Source organism: Macrobrachium nipponense, chromosome 33, assembly GCF_015104395.2.
Source record: "Macrobrachium nipponense isolate FS-2020 chromosome 33, ASM1510439v2, whole genome shotgun sequence".
Taxonomy (NCBI): Eukaryota; Metazoa; Arthropoda; class Malacostraca; order Decapoda; family Palaemonidae; genus Macrobrachium; species Macrobrachium nipponense.
Window position 1 is genome coordinate 37955447 of NC_087219.1, and position 25000 is coordinate 37980446.

At 36.3% G+C, this 25000-nt stretch overlaps 1 protein-coding gene across 1 annotated transcript in view; it reads right to left on the minus strand.

Annotated features, from left to right (window-relative positions):
* LOC135203097 (uncharacterized) overlaps positions 1–20984 on the minus strand; it is a 61870-nt gene extending 40886 nt beyond the window's left edge. The window contains exon 1 of the mRNA XM_064232719.1: positions 20399–20984. Within this exon, the coding sequence (XP_064088789.1) occupies positions 20399–20459 (61 nt within the window). The 5' untranslated portion in view covers positions 20460–20984. The remainder of the gene's footprint in view (positions 1–20398) is intronic.
* Positions 20985–25000: the final 4016 nt, after the last annotated feature.

A 25000-nucleotide genomic window follows, 5' to 3' on the forward strand; every position in this document is an offset into this window, starting at 1 on the left:
ACTTTCAATGAATATATAGGACGTAGTTTAATCTTCACCTGTTTGTATATCAACAAGATATTTACAAAACTTAGGGATGGATAACTGAAATTTCAAGGAATGGATAGTTTGATCCCTTTAACTTAACTTTATGTTATGAGATGGTTTAGGACAGTAGTTTTCAATCCTTTTTTGGTGATGGCGCCCTAGCTAATGTAATGATTACCGTGGCATGATATATATATATAATATATATATATATATATATATATATATATATATATATATATATATATATATATATGTATATATATATGTATATATATATGTATATATATATATATATTATATATAGATATATATATATATATATATATATACTCGTATGTTGATATGTTACAGTGGACACACTGCTAAACAGTAATGCCTACAGCGCAACACTTGAGGTGCATCGACGGCAATAACCCACCTACGCCGGAGTCCAATTACTCTAAGGAGGTGTAACCCTGGGGGAGGTAACAGACTTTCCTCTTAGGAGGTTTAACCCTGGGGGAAGTGGGAGACCTTCCTCTGAGGAGGTCAAGTATCAGACAAAAAGGGGCAGGAACAGAATTCCAAAGCTTGGCAGAAGAAGCAAAAGATCAAAGTCGCAGTCTCTGAACCCTGAGCTTCAAAGATAAATAAAATGTGGTGCTGCTTTCAATGTATATTCATTTCTCTCTTTGTACAGTATTACCTCGCTATCCTCAAGACCACCATTATTGCTTAATCGTTTTCCCCATAACCATTACTTTTTTTTATTGCAATTCTTTAACAAACCCTTACAACCTACATCAAACACTTATAAAAGTTACAGGAATCTTACCAGAACACTATTGTAAAAGAGGAGCGAGATATCCATGATCAAGACATTGATAGAGTTACAACAATCTTACCAGAAGAGGAATATAAGAGGAGAGAGAGAGAAGTATCTGCGCTACTCCGAAACCAAGCCCCTCTTACAAAACAGATCACAAATTCCCAGTTTCTTTCATTCGCTGCAAAAAAACTAACCAAATAATCTACTTAACAGTACCACCCTGCGTCCACCGAACCTCACGCTTTTCATATTGACGTGGCTTCTCTTACCTGTTGAACAGGGCCTTGGAAAATGTACCTGAAATGTGAGGGGAAATGATGTAGGCTAAGAGGAGCATGGTCGAGCGAGACAAAAGGTGGATGAGAGGTCCATTGAGCATTGAGCATGCAGTTACTGTACTACAGGTGCAGTAATGATTTCGGCCCTGACTTACACACGAGCGATCTGGAGTGATACGTACCAGAGTAATGAGAAACTCGCTCCGCTGCAACGTTCATTCTGAACGGAGATCTCTGCTATTCTAAGCCTATTCTGCTCACGCCATTCACTTCCAGCATTGTGGAATGCTGTGCCTCTGCCTTTGCATTCACTTAATCAACAAACCTACCTCGTTCTCTACGCCATATTCAAACATTTTTAGATTTAAACAATGACGGTATTTCACCCAAAAGAGCATGTAAACACCACTGGCATTTAACTGTAGCAAAGACAATTTATAGTCTTTAAATAGCTACGTATTTTTTATATAAATTTATTTTCAATAGCAAGTCCTCTACTAGTATTGGGGTAATGAAAAACCTAACAGTTCTGATGTCAGGTCAATTTGGCCAAATATACAAAAAATAAAAATAAAATCGAATGTTTCACCCAGGTCGTTCATTTCTGGTGAAAATTGCTCCAGGAATATTTCAGTAGTTACTCCTTAAAAGGTATCTAGTGTTAGATTATCTCCTATTTCCGAAAGTGGCCTCCCTCAGGTGCAGGATCTCTTCTTACTCCTGACTCGTAATTTATGAAATCTGTGGCATTACCATTCTTTTCCTTATCCCTTTAATCAAATAGTTCCGTTAACTCTTACTTCAACGCAGTCTTACAGCTATATATGCAACGTAAGTCATGCATAAAAAATCATACTTAAAGGGCGTTTTACAATTTCACAATGCTCCTTCAAATCAACTTTCTCCAAATATTTGAAGCACGATGGCCCAAATAATTATCACTTTGTGAGCCTTTGCTGATTTGATCATAACTATTTGGATATTCAGAATAATTAAGAACGCAGATTTTTTATTAATACTTGCTAAACATAACTATAAAATTCTCTCTCTCTCTCTCTCTCTCTCTCTCTCTCTCTCTCTCTCTCTCTCTCTAGAAAGCTGTGTTGATTTCACTCTTAAGATACATCTTATTTAATGAAGCATCAGTCATTTCTAACCACGGAAACTTTTTAGCAAATGTCCAAGATGATCTGGAAGGGAAACGCGAGTAGTAGAAAAAAAAACCACGAATTGAACGTTTTTCTTCTACTTCAGTTTTCAATACTCACATAGATACATGCATCAGGATATACATATATACGGACAAACATTAGCACATTCCCACACATTATGATGATATCAACATATCAATTCAAAACAAATAAAGTTATTTCAACGTCTAAATACACTCCACGTAACAATTTCCCAATCACAAAATTATTCGAGTTTTGACGAGCAACGAAAAAATGAGAAGACTCGAAAAAATTAAAAGACACGAAAAAAGGGAAGAGAAATTGCGCAACATTAAAATAATATTTTCATCGTCAATGGAAATACGATTATAATTATCTACAGAGGGTTTAGTGATGTAATCCTCTAACGTTGAGCAAACGTGACTGCTTTCAAACAAATAAAATTTGTTTGTTCTGATTTCCCATTTTTTTGTGAAATTCAAAGTTAATGGCCGTTCGGGCAGTTCATATTGTAAGCTGATCACAGATGAAAACATTCGCATGTGAAAAAAAAGGTTAACACCGAAAAAACTACACTAGTATTGCGTAGTTTGAGCTCTGCTACGTTTTTATTCCAGTCACCGTTCCAAAAAAGTTAAATTTATCAAGTGTTATACATGGATGTAGGGATTAACCTATTGCTACCCATTTTATATATTAAAGGACGATGCAACATTAATAAAAAAAAAAAGTACAGATAACAGTGAAATCATAACAAAACTGTTAATAACTATGAGGACTTCATTTAGACATCGCAACAATTACATAAATTCTAAAGCTATCTTATACAATAATGGTATTATTATTATTATTATTATTATTATTATTATTATTATTATTATTATTATTATTATTATTATTGCATCATAAAGCAAACAAGTCCACCACTCGCACAAGCAAGCCAGCCAGCAGCTGTCTCAGCCACTCGCTTCCAGCTTGAGCTGTTCCATTGCCCTCCTGGAAGACCCAGTGGTAACCCAGCCCACTCCAAGGTCCCCCGCCGCCCCTCCCCTCTCCCAAAAAACTCACTCTTCCCCCCGCACACCGAGGATGCCACGCGGGCGGACACGCTTCAGAGCAATCCATTGTTTTCTTCTGCAGGATCAAGATAAAAAAAAAGTTTCAAACGATTCCAGGGCGGATACAAGTGTAAAATGGAAGTATAAAAGGGGAAGGAAGAAGTCAAACTTCTAACACTGGACAGGATGATGGAAAACATCTATCCTGGATGGCCTTACGTCAACAGCTTCTGGCGATGACGCTGTTTGAAGAAAAAAAATAAAAATAAAAGTGGAGAGTTGGAATTGCTACTCTGCTTCTCTCATTCCAGTTGCCGGACCAGATGCGCTCAAAGAAGAGAGCTTTAAAGGGAGAAAGTGATTCCTGACGTCTGATTCCAGTAATCCTTCATTCAGTATCATCATTACCATCGTCTCCTTCGTCCTTTCTTCGTTTCCTTACGTTTCCAAATCTCCAGTTATATTATTTTCTGTTTTCCCGAACTTTATCAATCTTCAATCATCAACATCTCTACTTCATTTTTTTCCTGAACAATTTCCCCTCAATCGACATACTCACTTTTCTCCTTCGCAAGACCTTTTTTTCTCATTTTTCCCCTCTCACCGTTCTTCTCATTTTTTCCCTCGCGTCCTATTCTTACTGTCAAGTACTATATTACTTCCTCACCAACTCCTCCATTATTGTCTACCTTACTAATTTTCTTCTTCATCTCCACCTTTTATTCTGTCGGGTTCCTCCATAACTCGCATCTTCCGCCCTTTCAGAATTGTTTTTTCCTCGTCCCCTCCTCTTCTTTCCACTCTTTTCTTCCTCATCCCTTCCTTCCTTGCTCATACTCTTCCTGACCTTACCTTTTTCTTTCCTTCCCATTTTTTTCTCTACCTCTCTCATATTCCCTTCTCTTCCTTCCTTTTCCAGTGTTCTCCCTCACCTCGTCCATTTCCCCTCTTGCATATTTCCTCCCACACCAACTCCTCCTCCTCCTTCCCTCTTTTACCTATTCCATCCTCCACCACCACCCCCATCACAATCATCTCCTGCTGCTTCTGTTGCTGCTCCTCCTCCTCCTCTTCTTCCTCCTCCTCCTCCTCCTCCTCCTGTTGTGGCTAACCAGAGAATTTTCTCGGCGACTGAAACCTCATTTCCCGAGGAACGATCTTGAGAGGGAAAATGCGTTGCCTTGACGAGAAAATGTTTATACGAGCGCTTTCCCGCCCACTGAACCCACCGCATGAACAAGTCCTTCCTGCCTCGCAGGGGAACCCGTGCGCGTTCTTACAAGCGAACTGATCATCTGAGTGGCGTCGTTCCTTGGGGCTCTGTCTCGGCGCGCGCTGGAGAATGAAGGAAGCAGATGTTAAGGGTTACTAAAGACTTTGGAAGCATTTGTTAGAGGTAAAGACTTTGGAAGCAGACGTAAGGGGGAAGACTTTGGAGGCATATGTTAGGGGTAAAGACTTTGGAAGCAGACGTAAGTGGAAATACTTTTCTCTGCTTTGCAGTAGATTAAGCAGACTGTAAACTCTCCTATTAGCTTATGCTTGACTTGAAGGGTCCAGATATTTTGATCACTTTCTGTTTCTTCATCATCATCTGTGTTGTTGGTTCTGCAAATATTGAATTACTTGTTGGTGTTTCTTTGTCGTTTTGTTTTTCTTCTTAGTTATTCGTTTATTCAGTCTTTTTCTTTCCAGTAAAGACACTCTGTCCTCTGCAAGTTGGAAGGTTATGGATTTTTTTCAATAATAATAATAATAATAATAATAATAATAATAATAATAATAATAATAATAATAATAATAATAATAATAATAATATGTAAATAGAATGGACACATTTTTACACAATGACTACAATGAATATCTCTTAACTGTGTATATATATATATATATATATATATATATATATATATATATTATATATATAGCTATATATAGATAGTGTTAGTGTTACACATTGTTGTTTATGTGTGTAAATGCATCCGTTCTATTAGTATTATTATTATTATTATTATTATTATTATTATTATTATTGAAAAAAAGTCCATAATCTTCCAACTTGCAGAGGACTGAGTGTCTTTACTAGAAGAAAAAGACTAAATAAAACGAATAACTAAGAAGAAAAACAAAACGACAAAGAAAGACCAACAATTCAATATTTGCAGAACCAACAACACAGATGATGATGAAGAAACAAAAAGTGATAAAAATATCTGGACCCTTCAAGTCAAGCGTAAGCTAATAGGAGAGTTTACAGTCTGCTTAATCTACTGCAAAGCAGAGAAAAGTCTTTCCCCTTACGTCTGCTTCCAAAGTCTTTACCCCTAACATCTGCTTCCTTCATTCGCCAGCGCTCTTATAGACAGAGCCCCAAGGAACGACGCCAATCAGACAATCAGTTCGCTTGTAAGAAGAAAGCGCATGGGTTCCCCTGCGAGGCAGGAAGGACTTGTTCATGCTGGGGGTTCAGTGGGCGGGAAAGCGCTTGTGTAAACATTTTCTCGTCAAGGCAACGCATTTTCCCTATCGAGATCGTTCCTCGGGAAATGAGGTTTCAGTCGCCGAGAAAATTCTCTGGTTAGCCAAAACAGGAGGAGGAGGAGGAGGAGGAGATGATGATGATGGTGGTGGTGTTGGACGGAGTAGGTATAAAGGAGAAGTTAGTTGGTGTATGAGGAAATATGCAAGAGGGAATATGGTGGAGGTGAGGGAAAAAATTGGAAAGGAGGGAAGAGAAGGGGGAATAAAGTGGAGGTAGAGAAAAAATGGGAAGGAAAGAAAAAGATAAGGTATGGAAAAGTAACAGCAAGACAGGAAGGAATGAGGAAGAAAAAAGGGGAAAGAGGAAGAAATTCTGAAAGGGTGGAAGAGGGGAGTTATGGACGAACCCAACAGAATAGGAAGGTGGGGATGAAGAAAAAAAGAATATATATCATCATATATATTATATAATAATATTAGAGTGTATTGGATATCCGCATCCCGCATCCTCATCTGCAGATTATCCGCATTTTTTAGAAACTCCGCATCCGCATTCACATCCGTATTGACAAGTTTTCAACATTCTGCATCCACATCCACATCCTCATTGGCAGCACATGCAACATCCGCATCCGCATCCGCATCCGCATCCGCAGTTGGAGAATGCGGATATGCGGATGTCACCCCCTACTCAGTGTTCAATAGTCCATAATCCATATACTCATACATTGTAGGTAACTTTGTAGAAGGGTCCGTTTTTCTAAATTTGGCTTTTTTTCATTTACTTATTCAGAATACATGATGCACATTACAAGATATAATTAACTCAGTTACAGTATACCTGTTTTATAGCATTTTGTTTAACAACTTCATCATGTCACTCATAGCAGTTGTTGATCATAAAGGTATTGTGTTTATTTGGAAATCTCTCTCCCTCTCTCTCTCTCTCTCGCTCTCTCTCTCATCTCTTCTCTCTTCTCTCTCTCTCTGAAAGCAAAGATTGGCTTTGAGTTTTGTCACTCTATGCAGTGAGTATGAAATAAACCTTTTGCCAAAACAACGACAAACGTTTGTGTACTGCTTGTACTTTTTATGTACTGTTTGTACTTTTTTTACGTTCATATGGAAGCATACAGCAGATACGCACATAAGTACAGTATCAGTTTTGTTCAACCAGTTCAGCAAATATTATGTATCCATTCTCTTCTTCAAAATTTATTGAAATTATATATATCCTGTAATATTTCTAATAACTTTTAACCCCATTACCCTCCCCCCAAAAAATATATATATATATATATATATATATATATATATATGTATATATATATATATATATATATAGTATATATATATATATTACTAGATCGTTTTCCTGGTAACACATAATTTTGAATTATGTGGCTGAAAAGTCGTCTATCACAAGCAAATATATCGAAATTACTGGACCTACATAAAATAAGCATCCGCATCCGCATCCGCGAGGGTATGGCCACATCAAATATCCGCATTTGCATCCGCATCCGCTTTTCATTTTTCATTTTTGATATATGTGTCCGCATCCGCATCCACAAATTTTAAAAAGTTGATATCCGCATCCGCATCCGCATCCGCAAATCAAATTTTCAGACATCCGATACACCTCTAATATATATATATATATATATATATATATATATATATATATAGATGCATTATTGAAAAATTTCAAATGAGTTTTTTTTTTCCAGTGGAAACAAATCATTGAGTTTTTTGGGGGGAGAAAATATCAGGTCATTATATTCATAATGAAAATGGCAAGTCGTTATTACCAAAGTATTAGGAAAGTAAATGCAGTTTTTTTGTATATTCAGGTGACCTCATTGCCCTGGGAAAATGACTTCATTATGAACTATGTTGATCCTAGATGAGGAGTAGAAAGGGAAGAATCTATCTATCTATCTATCTATCTATCTATCTATCTATCTATCTATCTATCTATCTTTATCTATCTATCTATCTATATATATATATATATATATATATATATATATATATATATATTAATGACTTCATTACGAACTATGTTGATCCTAGATGAGGAGTAGAAAGGAAGAATCTATCTATATCTATCTATCTATCTATCTATCTATCTATCTATCTATCTATCTATCTATCTTTATCTATCTATCTATCTATCTATCTATCTCTATCTATCTATCATATATAGATAGATAGATAGAGATAGATAGATAGATAGATAGATAGATAGATAGATAGATAGATAGATAGATTCTTCCCTTTCTTCTCCTCATCTAGGATCAACATAGTTCATAATGAAGTCATTTTCCCAGGGCAATGAGGTCACCTGAATATACAAAAAACTGCATTTACTTTCCTAATACTTCGGTAATAACGACTTGCCATTTTCATTATGAATATAATGACCTGATATTTTCTCCAAAAAAAAAAAACTCAATGATTTGTTTCCACTGGAAAAAAAAAAAAAAACAAAAAAAAAACTCATTTGAAATTTTTCAATAATGCATCTCTCTGATTTTGAAATTACTTTTCGAGACTATCTCTGGATAATTATTTCAAGGATCTCTTATTTGGTTTTGCAGATGTAAACAACAGGGCTTTTAAGAGATTGTTCAAAATTTAGATATCTCATTAACTCATTAATAAAATTTTGAAAAACTTTACGTCACCACTTAAATAGTTATCTAAATATATAACATCCAAACGTCATTGTTTTTCACCCTTCCGGTCAAAAACAACAAACATAATACTGGAAGATTAGTTCCATATATTAACGTTCAGATTATGTGCAGCTTAAAAGTAATCAGAAAGATACAAAATGTTAAAAATTCACTTAAAATTTCTTAACATCTCAGTCTTTGCTAGTTAAACTACAGCCTTCCCAGGATGTCCTAGAAGAGGAAATGTAAATTTGCGGCAGAAATATCCTTTCTGCTCATATAAACGAAATAAACAGAAATAAAAACAATCCTTTTTCAAATATAATAAAACATTCCAGGTTACTCGACTCGGTTCCCCGTTAGTCTAAGAAATGGATGAAGGTGACTCTTGCCTTCTATAAATATTACCAAGTGTCTCCGGATATGAAATAAGAATGTTGTGACATTTCGAGATATAGTATTTCATACATTTTTTCCCGCTGAGAAATAACAGTGACGTTACATTTCCAGGAATATTATTCCATATTATGTATTTCTTTTCTGACTTCTTTTCGCAACTGAGCAACGCCAGCAATTCTATCGGCTTTAAGACGCCGTGGTTTGATGATGAAACAGGAGAGTACATTTCAAACTCCATCTTTGTCTACAACACTTTCCTATCAAATTGACATCTCTCGAATGTGACACAATACGTAAAGAGTTTTTGTTTCCTAAAGAGCAGATATTAAGATTTACTGGGAGTAAAAATGACATTACTAGTCATACGCTCAATGAAATGGTTGCATCATGCTCTGTGCATTTATACAATCAATCATCTCCCTTTTACACTTCTACCCATAACTACCCAAGCATTGCACAGAAAACATACTTTAAATCAAAACCAAACACAATCACTGTGTTGGAAAATATGGGTTACAAAGACTACTAGAAATCATCAGGCTACTGGATTTGAATGATAATAATCGCACAGAATTTTAAACTAGAAATTATGTCCTCGATTAACTTTCCAATGCTAAAGAAAGCTTGAAGAGATATAGATGCCTTTTGTAATCATACATCTGATACACTTCTTCTAACATGGCTCACTTGCGTTATCAGTTCATACAATATTCGTTCAGTACAAAATCTAGTAATTCAGTACAAAGCCATCCTAAGAGGAGCTGTGTGAAATCACTGCACTTCCAGGTTCCTTCCTCTGGTCTCGAGGAAATACTGAGAAAATTGCAATTAACTGCAGTCTGTTCTGTCATTCTGAGACGATCTCCAGCTGAAACTGTAGCCAAGTATATTTCCTCTTCTTCTTTCCCACCGTTATCCCTTCATTAATTAAGGGGTCGGTTGCCTGATGCGCCTTCTCCACTGCCTTCTATCAAAGGCATTATCCTACACCAAACCTCTTCTCTCCATATCTTCCTTCACTTTACCTCGCCATCTAATTTTCTGTCTCCCTCTCGATCTTCTTCCTCTAACACGTTCCTCCCAAGCCCTCTTCACTACCTCCTCCTTATCCATCCTCAACATCCATCCTACTTGCTCAATTCTGTGAGAAGCTACACGACAACTTGCTGACAGGCGTGACTCATATTCATCCAGCAGGATATGCATAGAAAATCTCAACCAACTTTACCTCCTTCAAATATGCCCTCAACATTGCTTCCCACTATACATGAGAGGAATTACAAGGAAAGCCTGGGACAGCTGTGCCTACTTCTGACAGGATCTGCAAGGCCAACTGCAACCAAGTGCATATCCGCCATTCTAGAAGCTAGTACATGAACTGCAGCGAAGTATACCTCGTTCCACCCTTCAAGAAAGCCTGCAGACAACGGTATAACCGTAGACTGACCCTAAAAAAGGGCAGCAGAGGCAACTGAAGCCAATTTACCCTCTTCGAACATTATACTAGTAAGTGGAACAACCAAGTCCAACTGCAACTTCTTACGCTATTCAGAAAGGAATAGCTGGGCAACTTATGTCAACTATACCACTTTTAATAATTCTGAGAGAAGCTACAGAAGCAACAACAATTAAATACTCTTTATGTACGCCAAAAATAATAAATAAATAAATAAAATATTGAAGCAAACGGACCCTATATATTGGCTTAGGTAAACTGATATTGCGTTTAGACCTGAACATAAAAATAATACTGTGCTTCCAGGAAGAAACATAAAAAGAGAATGCAGATCAAAAGAGTTGCTTTATAAACAGAAATTTGGTTGCCTGGACAAAAAAAAAATAGAAATTATACACCATAACATATCTGTCTGGCCTGTCTGATTTACTTCCTCTTCCTCCAATATTTAAGACGTCACATATCATAAGGAAGTCAGAGATTGAAGAGTTCAATGAATATTCGTCTCTCTTTGATTTTGGTTTAAAAAGTTGGGGCAATAGTAGGCAGAAAATAATACAAAAGTTTAAAAATTTAAATGAAGTATATAAACGTGTGCTTAAACATGCTTGTATAATGTAAATTATTCCCCCCCCCCCTCTCTCTCTCTCTCTCTCTCTCTCTCTCTCTCTCTCTCTCTCTCTCTCTCTCTCTCTCTCTCTCTCAGGTAAAAGCGGAAACAAAATAATCGCAGGAATATCAACATACCCGACAAGTTAACAAAAAGGGAATGAAAAAGGACACCAGATCTGCGAGAGGCAAGAGATTCCTCTTCAATTATGACAAATGCCGTCTAGCCTGGACATCTAACAGAATGACAATCGCCGAATGTCTGAGTCTGTAACGAATAATACAAAGGGGCTTGGTGGATCCCTTTCGTGCCCAAGTTGTTTAGGTATCTTACAGTAAATTATTGTACAGAGACTGAAAAGAGAAAAATTGCTTCACACAAATCGGATCCTACAAGAGGGGTGCTGATAAGCTTTGCTTCCTGGGCGATGATACACGCACCCGACCCCCCCAATTTAAGATACGTCTAAAATATTCCATAACACACCAAACTACACCCCCCCTTTTTTTATTCAAGATACGGGTAAAATATTCTATTACACACCAAGCTTAAATAAAATCAAAAAAGGTTTTGAATTTGTGAGGAGAAAGGGAAACATTGAACTTTGTGGGTGTCTTGAGAAAAAAAGTTCCAGAAAACTCCTTTCCAGGAAACACCAAAGAATCCAGAGAATTCCTCATTCAGGAAATAAAATAGCCGTTTTCTACAGACAGCATAGAAAAAGTTAATTTTTGCCCTCTCACCTCACAAGCCCTTAAAAAGTTTTTAGTTTCTAAACAACTCCAAGGTCATATAATTTGACATTATCACGCCTGTCAGCTGAATCAACTAACATCTTGATACACAGCACAGTTCAAATCACAAACTATCCTGTTTGAATTGATTCACAAACACTATTCCATGGTAGTATTTTACCAACTCACAAACTAACCTTCGTATCGATCCACAAAGAAATACTATTCCAACGTAGTATTTTACCAAATCACAAACTAACCTTCGATCGATCCACAAAGAGAAACTAACTATTACAAGGGAGTATTTCCAAATCACAAACTAACCTTCGGATCGATACGCAAAAGAAATACTATTCCAAGGTAGTATTTTACCAAATCACAAACTAACCTTCGGATCGATCCGCAAAGAAATACTATTCCAAGGTAGTATTTCCAAATCACAAGCTAACCTGTGAATCAATACGCAGAAAAATACCACCTGGGAACACAAAGCACAGCCTGAACCACGAGACTGCGTTCAACATTCAAATCCTTTCGCACCTGAAATTCCATAGAAAATCGCCCTTCCATAATTCACCACATTTCCAGACACATCTCAATGTCAACACAGGCTGTGATTTTCAACACAAAGGGAGAGGAACAACTGGAGAAAAAAAAAAAAAAAAAAAAAAGCGCATGAGCCCGGACCACGAAATTCTGGAAACCAGTTCATTGCTACACCAAAACCACCCAACAATGAGGAGGAGGAGGAGGAGGAGGAGGAGGAGGAGGGAGGAGGAGGAGGAGATGTATTTTACTGTTCGGCTTCCCTTTGAATTCGGACATCTATCGGAGGCTCGCGTGCTTTCATCATCCGGACAAGAATGAGAGACTTACTGCGCCATCATGGCATAGTTTCTGATCATTTCTTCGCGGAACTCTGTTTGGGATTACGTGTAAGAATGGTGTGTTGTAAAGCGTTTGTAATTTTCGAAATTTTTTTCATTCTTTGTGGGTACTGAGCCCCATTATAGCAGAGGGTTTTAAGGGAGAAAAGGTGACGGGGGAGATTGAGGAGAAAATGTAAAATAGCTTCATGTCAACCGAGCTTCTCGCATAAATAAATTCTGAAATTTAATCAATTAACATTTTGGTAAATCTAGTGATAACAACTGTGAAAAAAAACCGCACACGTGCAAACTTTAATACCCCCACGATCCGCAACTGAAGGAAATACGGTTCATAAAAATAAAATGAAACAAAAGCTAGAAACAATGCAGTGTTACCAGGAATTCTTTCAGATCCTACATCACAAGGTGAACTTCTCATCAAAGGCATCAAAAGGAATGTTTTTATATTATTTTTTTCTTATTTTTACCTTACCAAAAACGAAAGGAATATAATCCAACAATGAAAGCATAAAGAAGGCAAAAGAATTAATCCTCCTAACAACTACAATAATAATGATTACATAATAAGTTTATTACAGTTAAATCCTTACAACGCAAAAGCAAAAGCAAAAACAAAGATCATTCACAGACTTATATTTTCAAAAGTAATTAACCTAGTTTTTTTATGACCGACTGCAGAGGCATATTCCATGACGATTAGAATTCGCAATGAAAGGAAGATGAGGACAGCAAAACGCACAACGCACAAAAACGACTAGACAAAGAAGAGAGAGAGAGAGAGAGAGAGAGAGAGAGAGAGAGAGAGAGAGAGAGAGAGAGGTCAATCGCGTGCCAATTAACATGTTAACACCAATTATAAAAAAAAAAAAAATCTTACAATTGCAGCAATGGATGAAGAAAAACTTTTATTTACAAAGAGAGAGAGAGAGAGAGAGAGAGAGAGAGGTTAATCGCGTGCCAATAACATGTTAACACCAATTATCAAAAAAGAAAATTCTTACAATTATAGCAATGGATGAAAGAAAAAAAACGTTTATTTTTATAAGAGAAGAGAGAGAGAGAGGAGAGAGAAGAGAGAGGAGGAGAGAGCGAGAGAGAGAGAGAGAGAAGAGAGAGAGGTCAATCGCGTGCCAATTAACATGTTAACACTGATTATCAAAAAAGAAAATTCTTACAATTATAGCAATGGATGAAGAAAAACGTTTATTTACAAGAGAGAGAGAGGGGGGGGGGGCGGTAAATCACGTGTAAATTAACACGTCAAGACCAATTATTAAAAAAGAAAATCCTGATGTTATGGCACTGGGAGAAGAAAGAAATGTTCATTTACATCGGAGTTTAAGCTCTGCAGTCAGTCAGCCAACCAGCCATGCAGCCGAGATCCTTAATATGCACGCGAGCACCACAACGCATAAAAGATGATCCCAGCTATAAAAAAGAAAAAAGCTCTCTAATTGCCCCTACTGCTTCTAAAGGCCTGGCATACCGGAGATTACAGAGGCCTAACTGTGATCACGCAAGCAAGGCTTTGCGACGGCAAGATATATATGGCCTAATAATTTATTAAAATTATATATATAGACGTATTGCGCAATGAATCTATTTGTAGTGTATAAACAATAACAGACAAGCTTGACTATTAATGATATACATATAGCCTTCATTGCTGCAAAATTATGAAAAGCAAGTATGATTTGAGTGAATAAATTCAGATATTTACAAATTACATTGACCAAAGTCACAATAAAATTGTTTTATAGCTTTTATTTCACTAATGATAAAAATATGTCATCCTAAATTTTGGTTGGGCAAAACTGATAAACTATACTCTGTTTTTTTTCATCTGTCCATCTGCCTGTGGTGTTTTTGTATGGTAACACTGCGTCCCGGGCTTTAGATTGTTACGCTATTTGTAAGTTTTAGGTAAATAAAAGTATATCTGGGTGTACATTTGCAACTGAAAAGTGTTTTAATAATTTACTGTATGCGAATTACACCTTTAATATTCGAAATAGGATCTTATTATAATCGTTGAATGTAAGCTGAATGTAACAATATAAAGCCCGGGACGCAGTGTTACCACACAAAAACACCACAGGCGGATGGACAGATGAAAAAAAACAGAGTATAGTATGACCCTACGGGCTGCTCTCTGAGCAAGAGCCCGTGTTGGCATAAGGCCAGTTTAATTTCAAACAACAAGGTGAGACCTATGTGAATAATACAGATATTTACTAATTACAATGACCAACGTCACAATAAAATTGTTTTTATAGTATTGGACTCTATACCGGCTAGAATGAGAGATTAGTATCATATTGAAAATTAATGCAGAGGATAAAAATCTAACTGGCTTTGTAATGCCTTCCATAAAATAAGGTTTAGGCGTTCAGTACATCCGTATGAACATGAGATGCTTCTATAAAAGAAACATCCTTAATTCCAACTGCTCTTCTTGAACAAGAAGAGGAAAAATGGATTTCAAAACCTACAAAGAGTGCCGTCCCGTCCTCTCGTCTTTAAAATTTCCTCATATTCACTCTACACTTTCACTCTCCACTACACTCTCTGGTTCTAACTTATTATCCCCCCATCTCAATCAGTCAGGTTACTGGCCTCGATTCTGCCCACTTCGGCTGAGCTATATGCTTGCTTGCTTCCTACGCTCAGCTGAGCTGAACTAACGTAAGCTCTAATCATCGTAAATATCGTGAGGGCAATATACAGCAGACAGCTACAAAGAGAAGGGAGGTTGCGAAGAAATCAAAATGAGTTTTCATAATCTTCGTGAAGAATCCAATTAGGGATGACTAAATAGTACAAGAAATTGAAAATACGACAGGCGTCTCTGTGTTCATTGAAATACTACTGAGATAATAATAATAATAATAATAATAATAACTAATAATAATAATAATAATAATAATAATAATAATAATAATAACTATTATAATATTTTTTCATTATCATTAATATAATAAGAGAAGGAAAATATACATTTACATTTATACCATTGTGGATTTCTTTAGCAACAACAACAACAACAACAACAACAACAACAATTATTATTATTATTATTATTATTATTATTATTATTATTATTATTATTATTATTATTATTATTATTATTATTATTATCTTTCGACAGCTTTCTCATAAATGTTCCCACATTTTAATTACAGAACAAGACAGCAACTGAATTAAAACCGTCCTTTTCAACTAAAAACTATTAGCATCAGTCATTCTTGAAGTTTAGTTGTAATAAATGGAACGTAACAAAAGACCAACAGGATATTTACTGTCATTCTCTAGCTCGCCTCTAATTCTGGTTAATTATAATTCATCCACTTTCTGCTTATTAAGTCATCTTGCTAATTAATCGACGCTTTGTAAAAGTTGATTTCTCTGGAACGAGAGGGGAAGATTATGTCAACATCTTCAGTAAGTGAAGTCCACGTTAAGAGGTATGCAAAAATTTAGACGAATAATAAAATCTAAAAGAAACATGAATGACATACGCAGATCCGTAATCTATTTAAAAGTCTAGTTCCTGGAAGCCACTAATAACCCGGATTAAGCCTTACAGGCTTTTCTCAAATGGAAAAAAAAAAGCGTTTTGATAGTGTTCTCCGCAGCGAAATTAAGTTACGGGGAATGTTTTGATGAACCGTTCTTTGTGGCGAATTTCAGTTTATGGAGTTGAAGAGAGCTCTTGAGGATAAATCACGCCACAGCCAGCTCCGGCTGATGAGAAAATAAGTTGAACGAGTCCCCCCGACGTGAAATAAGTTAAATGAAGTTGCCCGACGTAAAATCAGTGAAATAAGTTGCTCGGAAGCGAAGGTTCCTTTATAAAAGGCCGAGCTCTAAATCGTGCATTCTTTACGGCTTGGTAAATGATGAGGCCTCGTTTAATTTCATGGGTGTACAAAGGAGTGATTTGTCGGTTGGAATTCGATGGTTTATACGCTTCACAACCGTGAGAAAATATGAGAGGGTTTTTGAGATCTGACAAAATAAAATGGCGAGTAATGATATTTTCATTTTATCAGTACGTTATTATACAGAGAAATATAGATAGAGACAATGAAATAATACATTTCCCTTAGAAAGAAAACGTGCAAACTTAGCATGGGATATCAAGACTTGGGAGTAATATTATTATATATATGGCAGTACATATAAATTAACATAACACTGAACACTAAACAAAAGATATTATAAAGTGTGCATTTGTGTGTACTCTGCATAATAACTTTTTCTTTACCCAAAAAGCAACTTATATATGTGTATACATACATTATGTAAATAACTATAATGTATCTAATATATATATATATCGTATATATATATATATATATATATATATATATATATATACACTAATTTACTCATATGTGGGTGTTTGTAACTTGGAAAAAACTAATATGAATATGATTATAGCTAGAAATTAATAAGAATATTAATCATCATAACTAAGGAATATCTACAGAAAAAAAAAAAAGTTATCACCGACAAGTGAATGACGTCCCCCTCCCTCCCAAAGAATAAAATTGCAATACGGCATTCATTGCAAGAGCATTGCTCCCTCCCCCGCCATTCGCGACTCAAGTACTGCCCATTGAGTACATTTAAACGAGGCGTTTGATTGCCTAAAAAACTACGTTTAACAGGTAATGAGGACAATTAGCAACGTAATTAGAGCAATTCAGCAGGGTAATCATCCTCTTCATAAACCAGATTAAATCGCTAATTTTTTTTATCCCTTACAGAACGCTGTGCAAAATACATTAGCAAGCCTTTACCAGATATAAAGACGCCCGAATTTGAGAGAGAGAGAGAGAGAGAGAGAGAGAGAGAGAGAGAGAGAGAGAGAGAGAGAGAGTAGAGCTAGCATGTGTTTCAATGCACGATGCAATTATGTACTTAAAATAGCCATCAACATCTTCATGAGATTCGTGTAGATTTAAAGAGAGAGAGAGAGAGAGAGAGAGAGAGAGAGAGAGAGAGAGAGAGAGAGAGAGAGAGAGAGAGAGAGGAAAATCTTCAGCCGAGGGATTAACCTCTGTGTAAAACTTCTCTAATTTAATATATATAAACTGAGATATTACAAAATATATATAAAAATTTGAAAGCCTTTCCAAGCTACAGATGTAATCATTTGAGAGAGAGAGAGAGAGAGAGAGAGAGAGAGAGAGAGAGAGAGATGAGAGTGGGGGGGAGGGGGTGGCTGATTGACCTGTCTGCTAAACTTTTCTAATTCAATATAAACTGAGACATTACAAAATACAAAATAACCAGTTCGGAAAATCAATTCTTCTCAATAAAGATGAAGTATTGAGAGAGAGAGAGAGAGAGGATTAACCTGCCTCCCAAAACTTCTCTAATTCAATATCAACCGAGATGTTACCGAAAAAAAAAAAAAGGAGACAATCTGTTCTCCTTTGAGGCTGCAACCAGGAAAACCAACTTTTCTCATTAAAGAAGAAGAATTTTGCAACAACAGAGTGGAAAGGATTTCTTGTGGTGGGGATTAACTTCCCTTTCAAATGTCCGTCATTCACTCTCAGTTACGAAACTACAGAAGACAAGAGAATCAATAAAAAATAATGATTCTTTTACACTTCGTAAAATTCAGTCACCAATTATTTTCACAAGAATGTTCTTCCCGGTGAAAGCGTTTAAAATATAACTGAGAGTTAAGACGGGGATTGACGTGGCTTTAAAATGTCTATTGTTAATCTTAACCGCCATATAAATAAAATACAAAATTAAAAATATTTTCTTGAGTAATAAACACAAGCAAGCTTATCCTAGCAGAGGTCGAAAACATTTGAAAAGGGACAAATTGAAAGCAAAATCTGGTAGACATAGATATTAATTCGATTATAAAAAGGACGTGTTTCATTCCATCTCAATTCCCATTTTATAATATTCCATCTCAATTCCCATTTTATAATATTCCATCTCAATTCCCATTTCATAATATTCCATCTCAATTCCCATTTCGTAATATTCCATCTCAATTTCCATTTTGTAATGTGCCATCTCAATTTCAATGTTATAATATTCCATCTCAATTCCCATTTTATAATATTCCATCTCAATTCACATTTCGTAAGATTCCATCTCAATTCTCATTTTATAATATTCCATCTCAATTCCCATTTTAATAATATTCCATTTCAATTCCCATTTCATAAGATTCCATCTCAGTTCCCGTTTTATAATATTCCATCTCAATTCCCATTTCATAAATGCCATCTCAATTCCCATTTTATAATATTCCATCTCAATTTCCATGTCATAATATTCCATCTCAATTCCCATTTCATAATATTCATCTCAATTCCCATTTCATAATACATCCATGCACTATTTATTCCCTTAAGGAGAAAGAAATTCAACAGGCTCTTTGAGCTGAGGACGAAACGTTCTGAAACAGGACACTAAGCCAAGAAAAAAGAAAAAAGCTTGAGTTGTCGAGCATCTTCACTTATAAAACATCAGTTATTCCTCAATTAAGGCATTATCAATACTAAAATAAAAGGCATTATCAATAATGAAATAACGATCACGTGAGTCACCATCCGAATGTAGAAATCCACGCGTCTGTAGCGAAGACGAAACGCTTTGAAAAGTAGCGATTGGAGGAGAAAAGAAGAAGAAAAAAAAAAAAAAAAACTTATCTTAGGTGTATCAGATCTTCATTTCAAGAGAAACATTTGAGAGAAAGACGAAATATTTCGAGTCACCATTTTTCACGAATGGGAGAATGAAGGTAGGCGCGACTCATTCTTTGTGATAAAACTACTTTTTCAAAAAAACATTAACTTTTATCAAAGTGATAGCGGTGTAACACTGGCATTCATACCTTGTGTGTATATGATACTCGTAATATTACTGGCGGAACATTCATTTATAAAACAGTTATGGCAGTTATTCAGTAACGTGTCAAAACATCAAAACATCATTACATTTTAACATTGTTATTTAACATTGTTTTTTTTTTCTCATAATAAACACGAATCAAATACTACTCGGTGAAAGTTCTTCATAACATACACCCCTAATTCCCCTAACCATCTACATGAACGCAAGTAAAACATGTTTGCAAATAATATAATTAATGTCCTAAAAACTTCCCTTCACGAATATATTCATTTGTTATTTTTTATTACAAATTTCGCCGAAAATCCACAGGAGAAATATAGGAACATTTCTCAATTAATTAGCTTTTGACATCTTTTAAAAATCATCTAATTTGTTTTTTTTATTACAAATTTCGCCGAAAATCCACAGGAGAAATATAGGAACATTTCTCAATTAATTAGCTTTTGACATGTTTTAAAAATCATCTAATTTGTTTTTGCAAGTATTCACTTCGTAATATTTTTTTTTTTTTGCTAAATATATGAATTTTAAGTAATTAATATGGCTACAGAAATTTTCATGATAGAATACTGGAAAACGATATTCCTTAAATACGTCTCACATAATAAGTTAACTTGCTAAATATGTAGAGGTGATTTTCAATTGCCACCGACTGAAAAATGATACTGAAGAATCAAATAAGAAAAGACGCGTTTTTTTGCTAAGTTGATATTTTCCACTGCAAGGCAGCAGAATAATCATTATTGGAAGTATAATTATCAAACGCTACGAAAAGAAACAAGCATTATTTTCGTCCAATAACTGCAAACACGTACACAGAAGTTAACACAATATATATATATATATATATATATATATATATATATATATATATATATATATATATATATATTTCTATAAAACTTACCTTTTACATTTATGAAAACGACTAGAAACACGATGAACGTCTTCCTCAATATGTCATCCATATTCTCGAAGGGGAAGACAACGGAGCCTTCAGCAACTCCTTGAGTCCATTCCTCTCCTCGTCAACTCCTGCTGCTGCATTCAAGTCTCAGTCGAAGCAACGCAAGCATTCAAATTTCAATCCAACTTCAAAACAAATCACATTCATCGAACATCGTTTCCGCTTCTTGTTCAGCAGGGAAAAAAACTCTTTGGAAAGGATTCAGTTGTATCTATTTATCAAGTATCAACGAGAGACAACTCCGGGAGCGATGCTGGAATCATTGCACAGTGATAAGAGAGAGAGGAACAGAGACAGGGAGGATGAGCGCGCGCGGGAAAGAGAGAAAGAGCGGGAGCTACGTACGACCTCACGTGTCACCGTCTTGGGAATAACTGGACGTGAAGTAGCGAAGTATGTAGTGACCAAATCTGCTGAATAAACAAAGATCGCCTGGCTCGTTCATCCGCATCTCGTCCCCCTGTTAAACTGCTAGTCCCAAATCGCACCGGGAGTGAGTTACCATCCCGCTGGAACCTCCGGTGACATTCATTCACGTCCCGAAAGTTCTGAAAATCAACAAAAGTCGTCGGGAAGTTTTTATGCCATCGTGCGCCTGGCAGAGGCGCCGGGATAAACGCACGTGCGCCGCTACGCCAGGTGGTATGGGGAGCCAGAGGTGGGCGTGTCTGGGGCCATTCAGCCCCTGTCGTAATTTACCATCGGTGCGGTGATTTGCGATTCATTCACGCCGATATATTGGCCGTAGCATTGTAATTTTCTACCTTTTTTATCTGATTTTTTTAACTGATGCTTCTTCGTCCCAAACTGTTTCTTTTCTGTTGTCTAAACGTATTGTTCTGTTCATAAACGATGAAAGGATTTACTCTTGAAAAAGAAATGTATTTATTCTTGGAGAAAATATATTCTTGATCAAATAAAATTAGGCAATAGTTCAACACTAGTCGTCTGGCTAAACTACATAAATAATAATAATAATAATAATATAATAATAATAATAATAATAAGAAGAAGAAGAAGAAGAAGAAGAAGAAGAAGAAGAAGAAGAAGAAGAAGCAAGAAAACAAGGGAGGAACTGAACGAGAAGTACTAAGTATACGAGAGGGGACTAAACAACACAATAGAAGATGTAAAAAAGAGGCTTAAGGCCAAAGTACATAAGATCCAACGATACATGAACAGGAATAAGGGATACCAACAGAACAAACTATTCGGAACCAACCAGAAAAGACTATACAGCCAACTAAGAGGGGAAGACAACCACCAAGAAATTCCTTTAGCCGAACCAAGTAGGAGACTCTGGGAAAACATATGGAGCAATCCGGTATCACACAACAAACATCCAACATGGCTCCAGGAAGTCAAGGCAGAAGAAACAGGGAGTATAAAACAAAGATTCACTGACATCACGACAGACACAGTCAGACACCAACTAAAGAAAATGCCCAACTAGAAAGCACCAGGTCCCGATGATGTCCATGGATACTGGCTCAAAAACTTCAAGGCCCTACACCCAAGAATACCAGAACACTCCAGCATTGTATCACAAATCACCATGCGCCCAAAAGGATGACCACAGGAAGAACATCCTTAGTCCAGAAAGACAAGAGTAAGGGAAATATAGCCAGTAACTACAGGCCTATCACCCGCCTACCAATAATGTGGAAGTTACTAACAGGTATCATCAGCGAAAGGCTATAAAACTGCCTAGAGGATACAAACACCATCCCCCACCAACAGAAAGGCTGCAGAAAGAAGTGTAGGGGCACAAAAGACCAGCTCCTGATACACAAAATGGTAATGAAGAACAGTAAGAGAAGGAAAACCAACCTAAGCATGGCATGGATAGACTATAAAAAAGCCCTCGATATGATACCACACACATGGCTAGTAGAATGCCTGAAAATATATGGGGCAGAGGAAAACACCATCAGCTTCCTCAAAAATACAATGTGCAACTGGAATACAATACTTACAAGCTCTGGAATAAGACTAGCAGAGGTTAATATCAGGAGAGGGATCTTCCAGGGAGACTCACTGTCCCCACTACTCTTCGTAGTAGCCATGATTCCCATGACAAAAGTACTGCAGAAGATGGATGCTGGATACCAACTCAAGAAAATAGGCAACAGAATTAACCATCTGATGTTCATTGACGACATCAAGCTGTATGGTAAGAGCATCAAAGAAATAGATACCCTAATCCAGACTGTAAGGATTGTATCTGGGGACATCAGGATGGAGTTTGGAATAGAAAAATGCGCCTTGGTCAACATACAAAAGGGCAAAGTAACAAGGACTGAAGGGATAAAGCTACCAGATGGGAACAACATCAAACACATAGATGAGACGGGATACAAATACCTGGGAATAATGGAAGGAGGGGATATAAAACACCAAGAGATGAAGGACACGATCAGGAAAGAATATTTGCAGAGACTCAAGGCGATACTCAAGTCAAAACTCAACGACGGAAATATGATAAAAGCCATAAACATATGGGCAGTACCAGTAATCAGATACAGTGCAGGAATAGTGGAATGGACGAAGGCAGAACTCCGCAACATAGACCAAAACAGTAGGAAACATACGACAATACACAAAGCACTACACCCAAGAGCAAATACGGACAGACTATACATAACACGAAAGGAAGGAGGGAGAGGACTACTAAGCATAGATGACTGCGTCAACATCGAGAACAGAGCACTGGGGCAATATCTGAAAACCAGTGAAGACGAGTGGTTCAAGAGTGCATGGGAAGAAGGACTGATAAAAGTAGATGAAGACCCACAATTATACAGAGACAGGAGAATGACAAACAGAACAGAGGAATGGCACAACAAACCAATGCACGGACAATACATGAGACAGACTAAAGAACTAGCCAGCGATGACACATGGCAATGGTTACAGAGGGGAGAGCTAAAGAAGGAAACTGAAAGAATGATAACAGCGGCACAAGATCAGGCCCTAAGAACCAGATATGTTCAAAGAACGATAGACGGAAATAACATCTCTCCCATATGTAGGAAGTGCAATACGAAAAATAAAACCATAAACCACAAGCGAATGTCCGGCACTTGCACAGAACCAGTACAAAAAGAGGCATGATTCAGTGGCAAAAGCCCTCCACTGGAGCCTGTGCAAGAAACACCAGCTACCTTGCAGTAATAAGTGGTACGAGCACCAACCTGAAGGAGTGATAGAAAATGATCAGGCAAAGATCCTCTGGGACTATGGTATCAGAACAGATAGGGTGATACGTGCAAATAGACCAGACGTGACGTTAATTGACAAAATCAAGAAGAAAGTATCACTCATTGATGTCGCAATACCATGGGACACCAGAGTTGAAGAGAAAGAAAAGGGGAAAAAATGGATAAGTATCAAGACCTGAAAATAGAAATAGGAAGGATATGGGATATGCCAGTGGAAATTGTACCCATAATCATAGGAACACTAGGCACGATCCCTGAAAAGGAATCTGGAAAAACTAGAGGCCGAAGTAGCTCCAGGACTCATGCAGAAGAGTGTGATCCTAGAAACGGGGCACATAGTAAGAAGAGTGATGGACTCCTAAGGAGGCAGGATGCAACCCGGAACCTCACACTATAAATACCACCCAGTCGAATTGGAGGACTGTGATAAACCAAAAAAAAAAAATAATAATAATAATAATAATCGCATTTCACAGAAGCTACGTTAAGTTTGACCTAAGAAAATCACTTACAATTTGATGCTTAATAACCAAATTCATACTCCAAAAGTCGTCTTAAAGCTTCGAAAACACCCTCAGATTCGAACATTGAACATCTCAGAATATAATTATATAATTTCTAATTAAAGAGTTTTTGAGTCTGGCCAATAAAGGGAAGGGTAACCTAAAAAAAATGACAGACGTCTAAGATATAAGCCCTTTGCACATCCATGGACCAAGGTGCGGTCTTGCAACCTCACCCCCAAGAGAGTTGCTGAGAACCATCTGGCTGACAAGTTTTGGAGTCACAACGTGGGAGAACTAAACACACACACATCAAAAAACAAAAAAATAATAATAATTTAGTCAGAAGAAAGTGTAAGAGCTAATGATACGACTGAATAAATTAAACGATTAACGCTTTTAAATACCAATACAAATCAGGAAAGAGATTAACTTAAGTTATAGTCTTAAGCTACCCAGAGGAGAGAGGACTTCCTCATTTTATTTTCTATTTCTGATTTTCATGGATTTCTGGGGGAATATTTAATTATAACAATATATATAATATATATATATATATTATATATAAACATATATATAATACACACACACACACACACACACACATATATATATATATATATATATATATATATATATATATATATATATATATATATATATATATATATATAATATATATATATATCTATATATATTATATACATATATATATATATATATATATACACATTAAATATTATATATACTATATATATATATAATATATATAATATATATATATATATATATATATTTATATATTGTCACCACTGCAA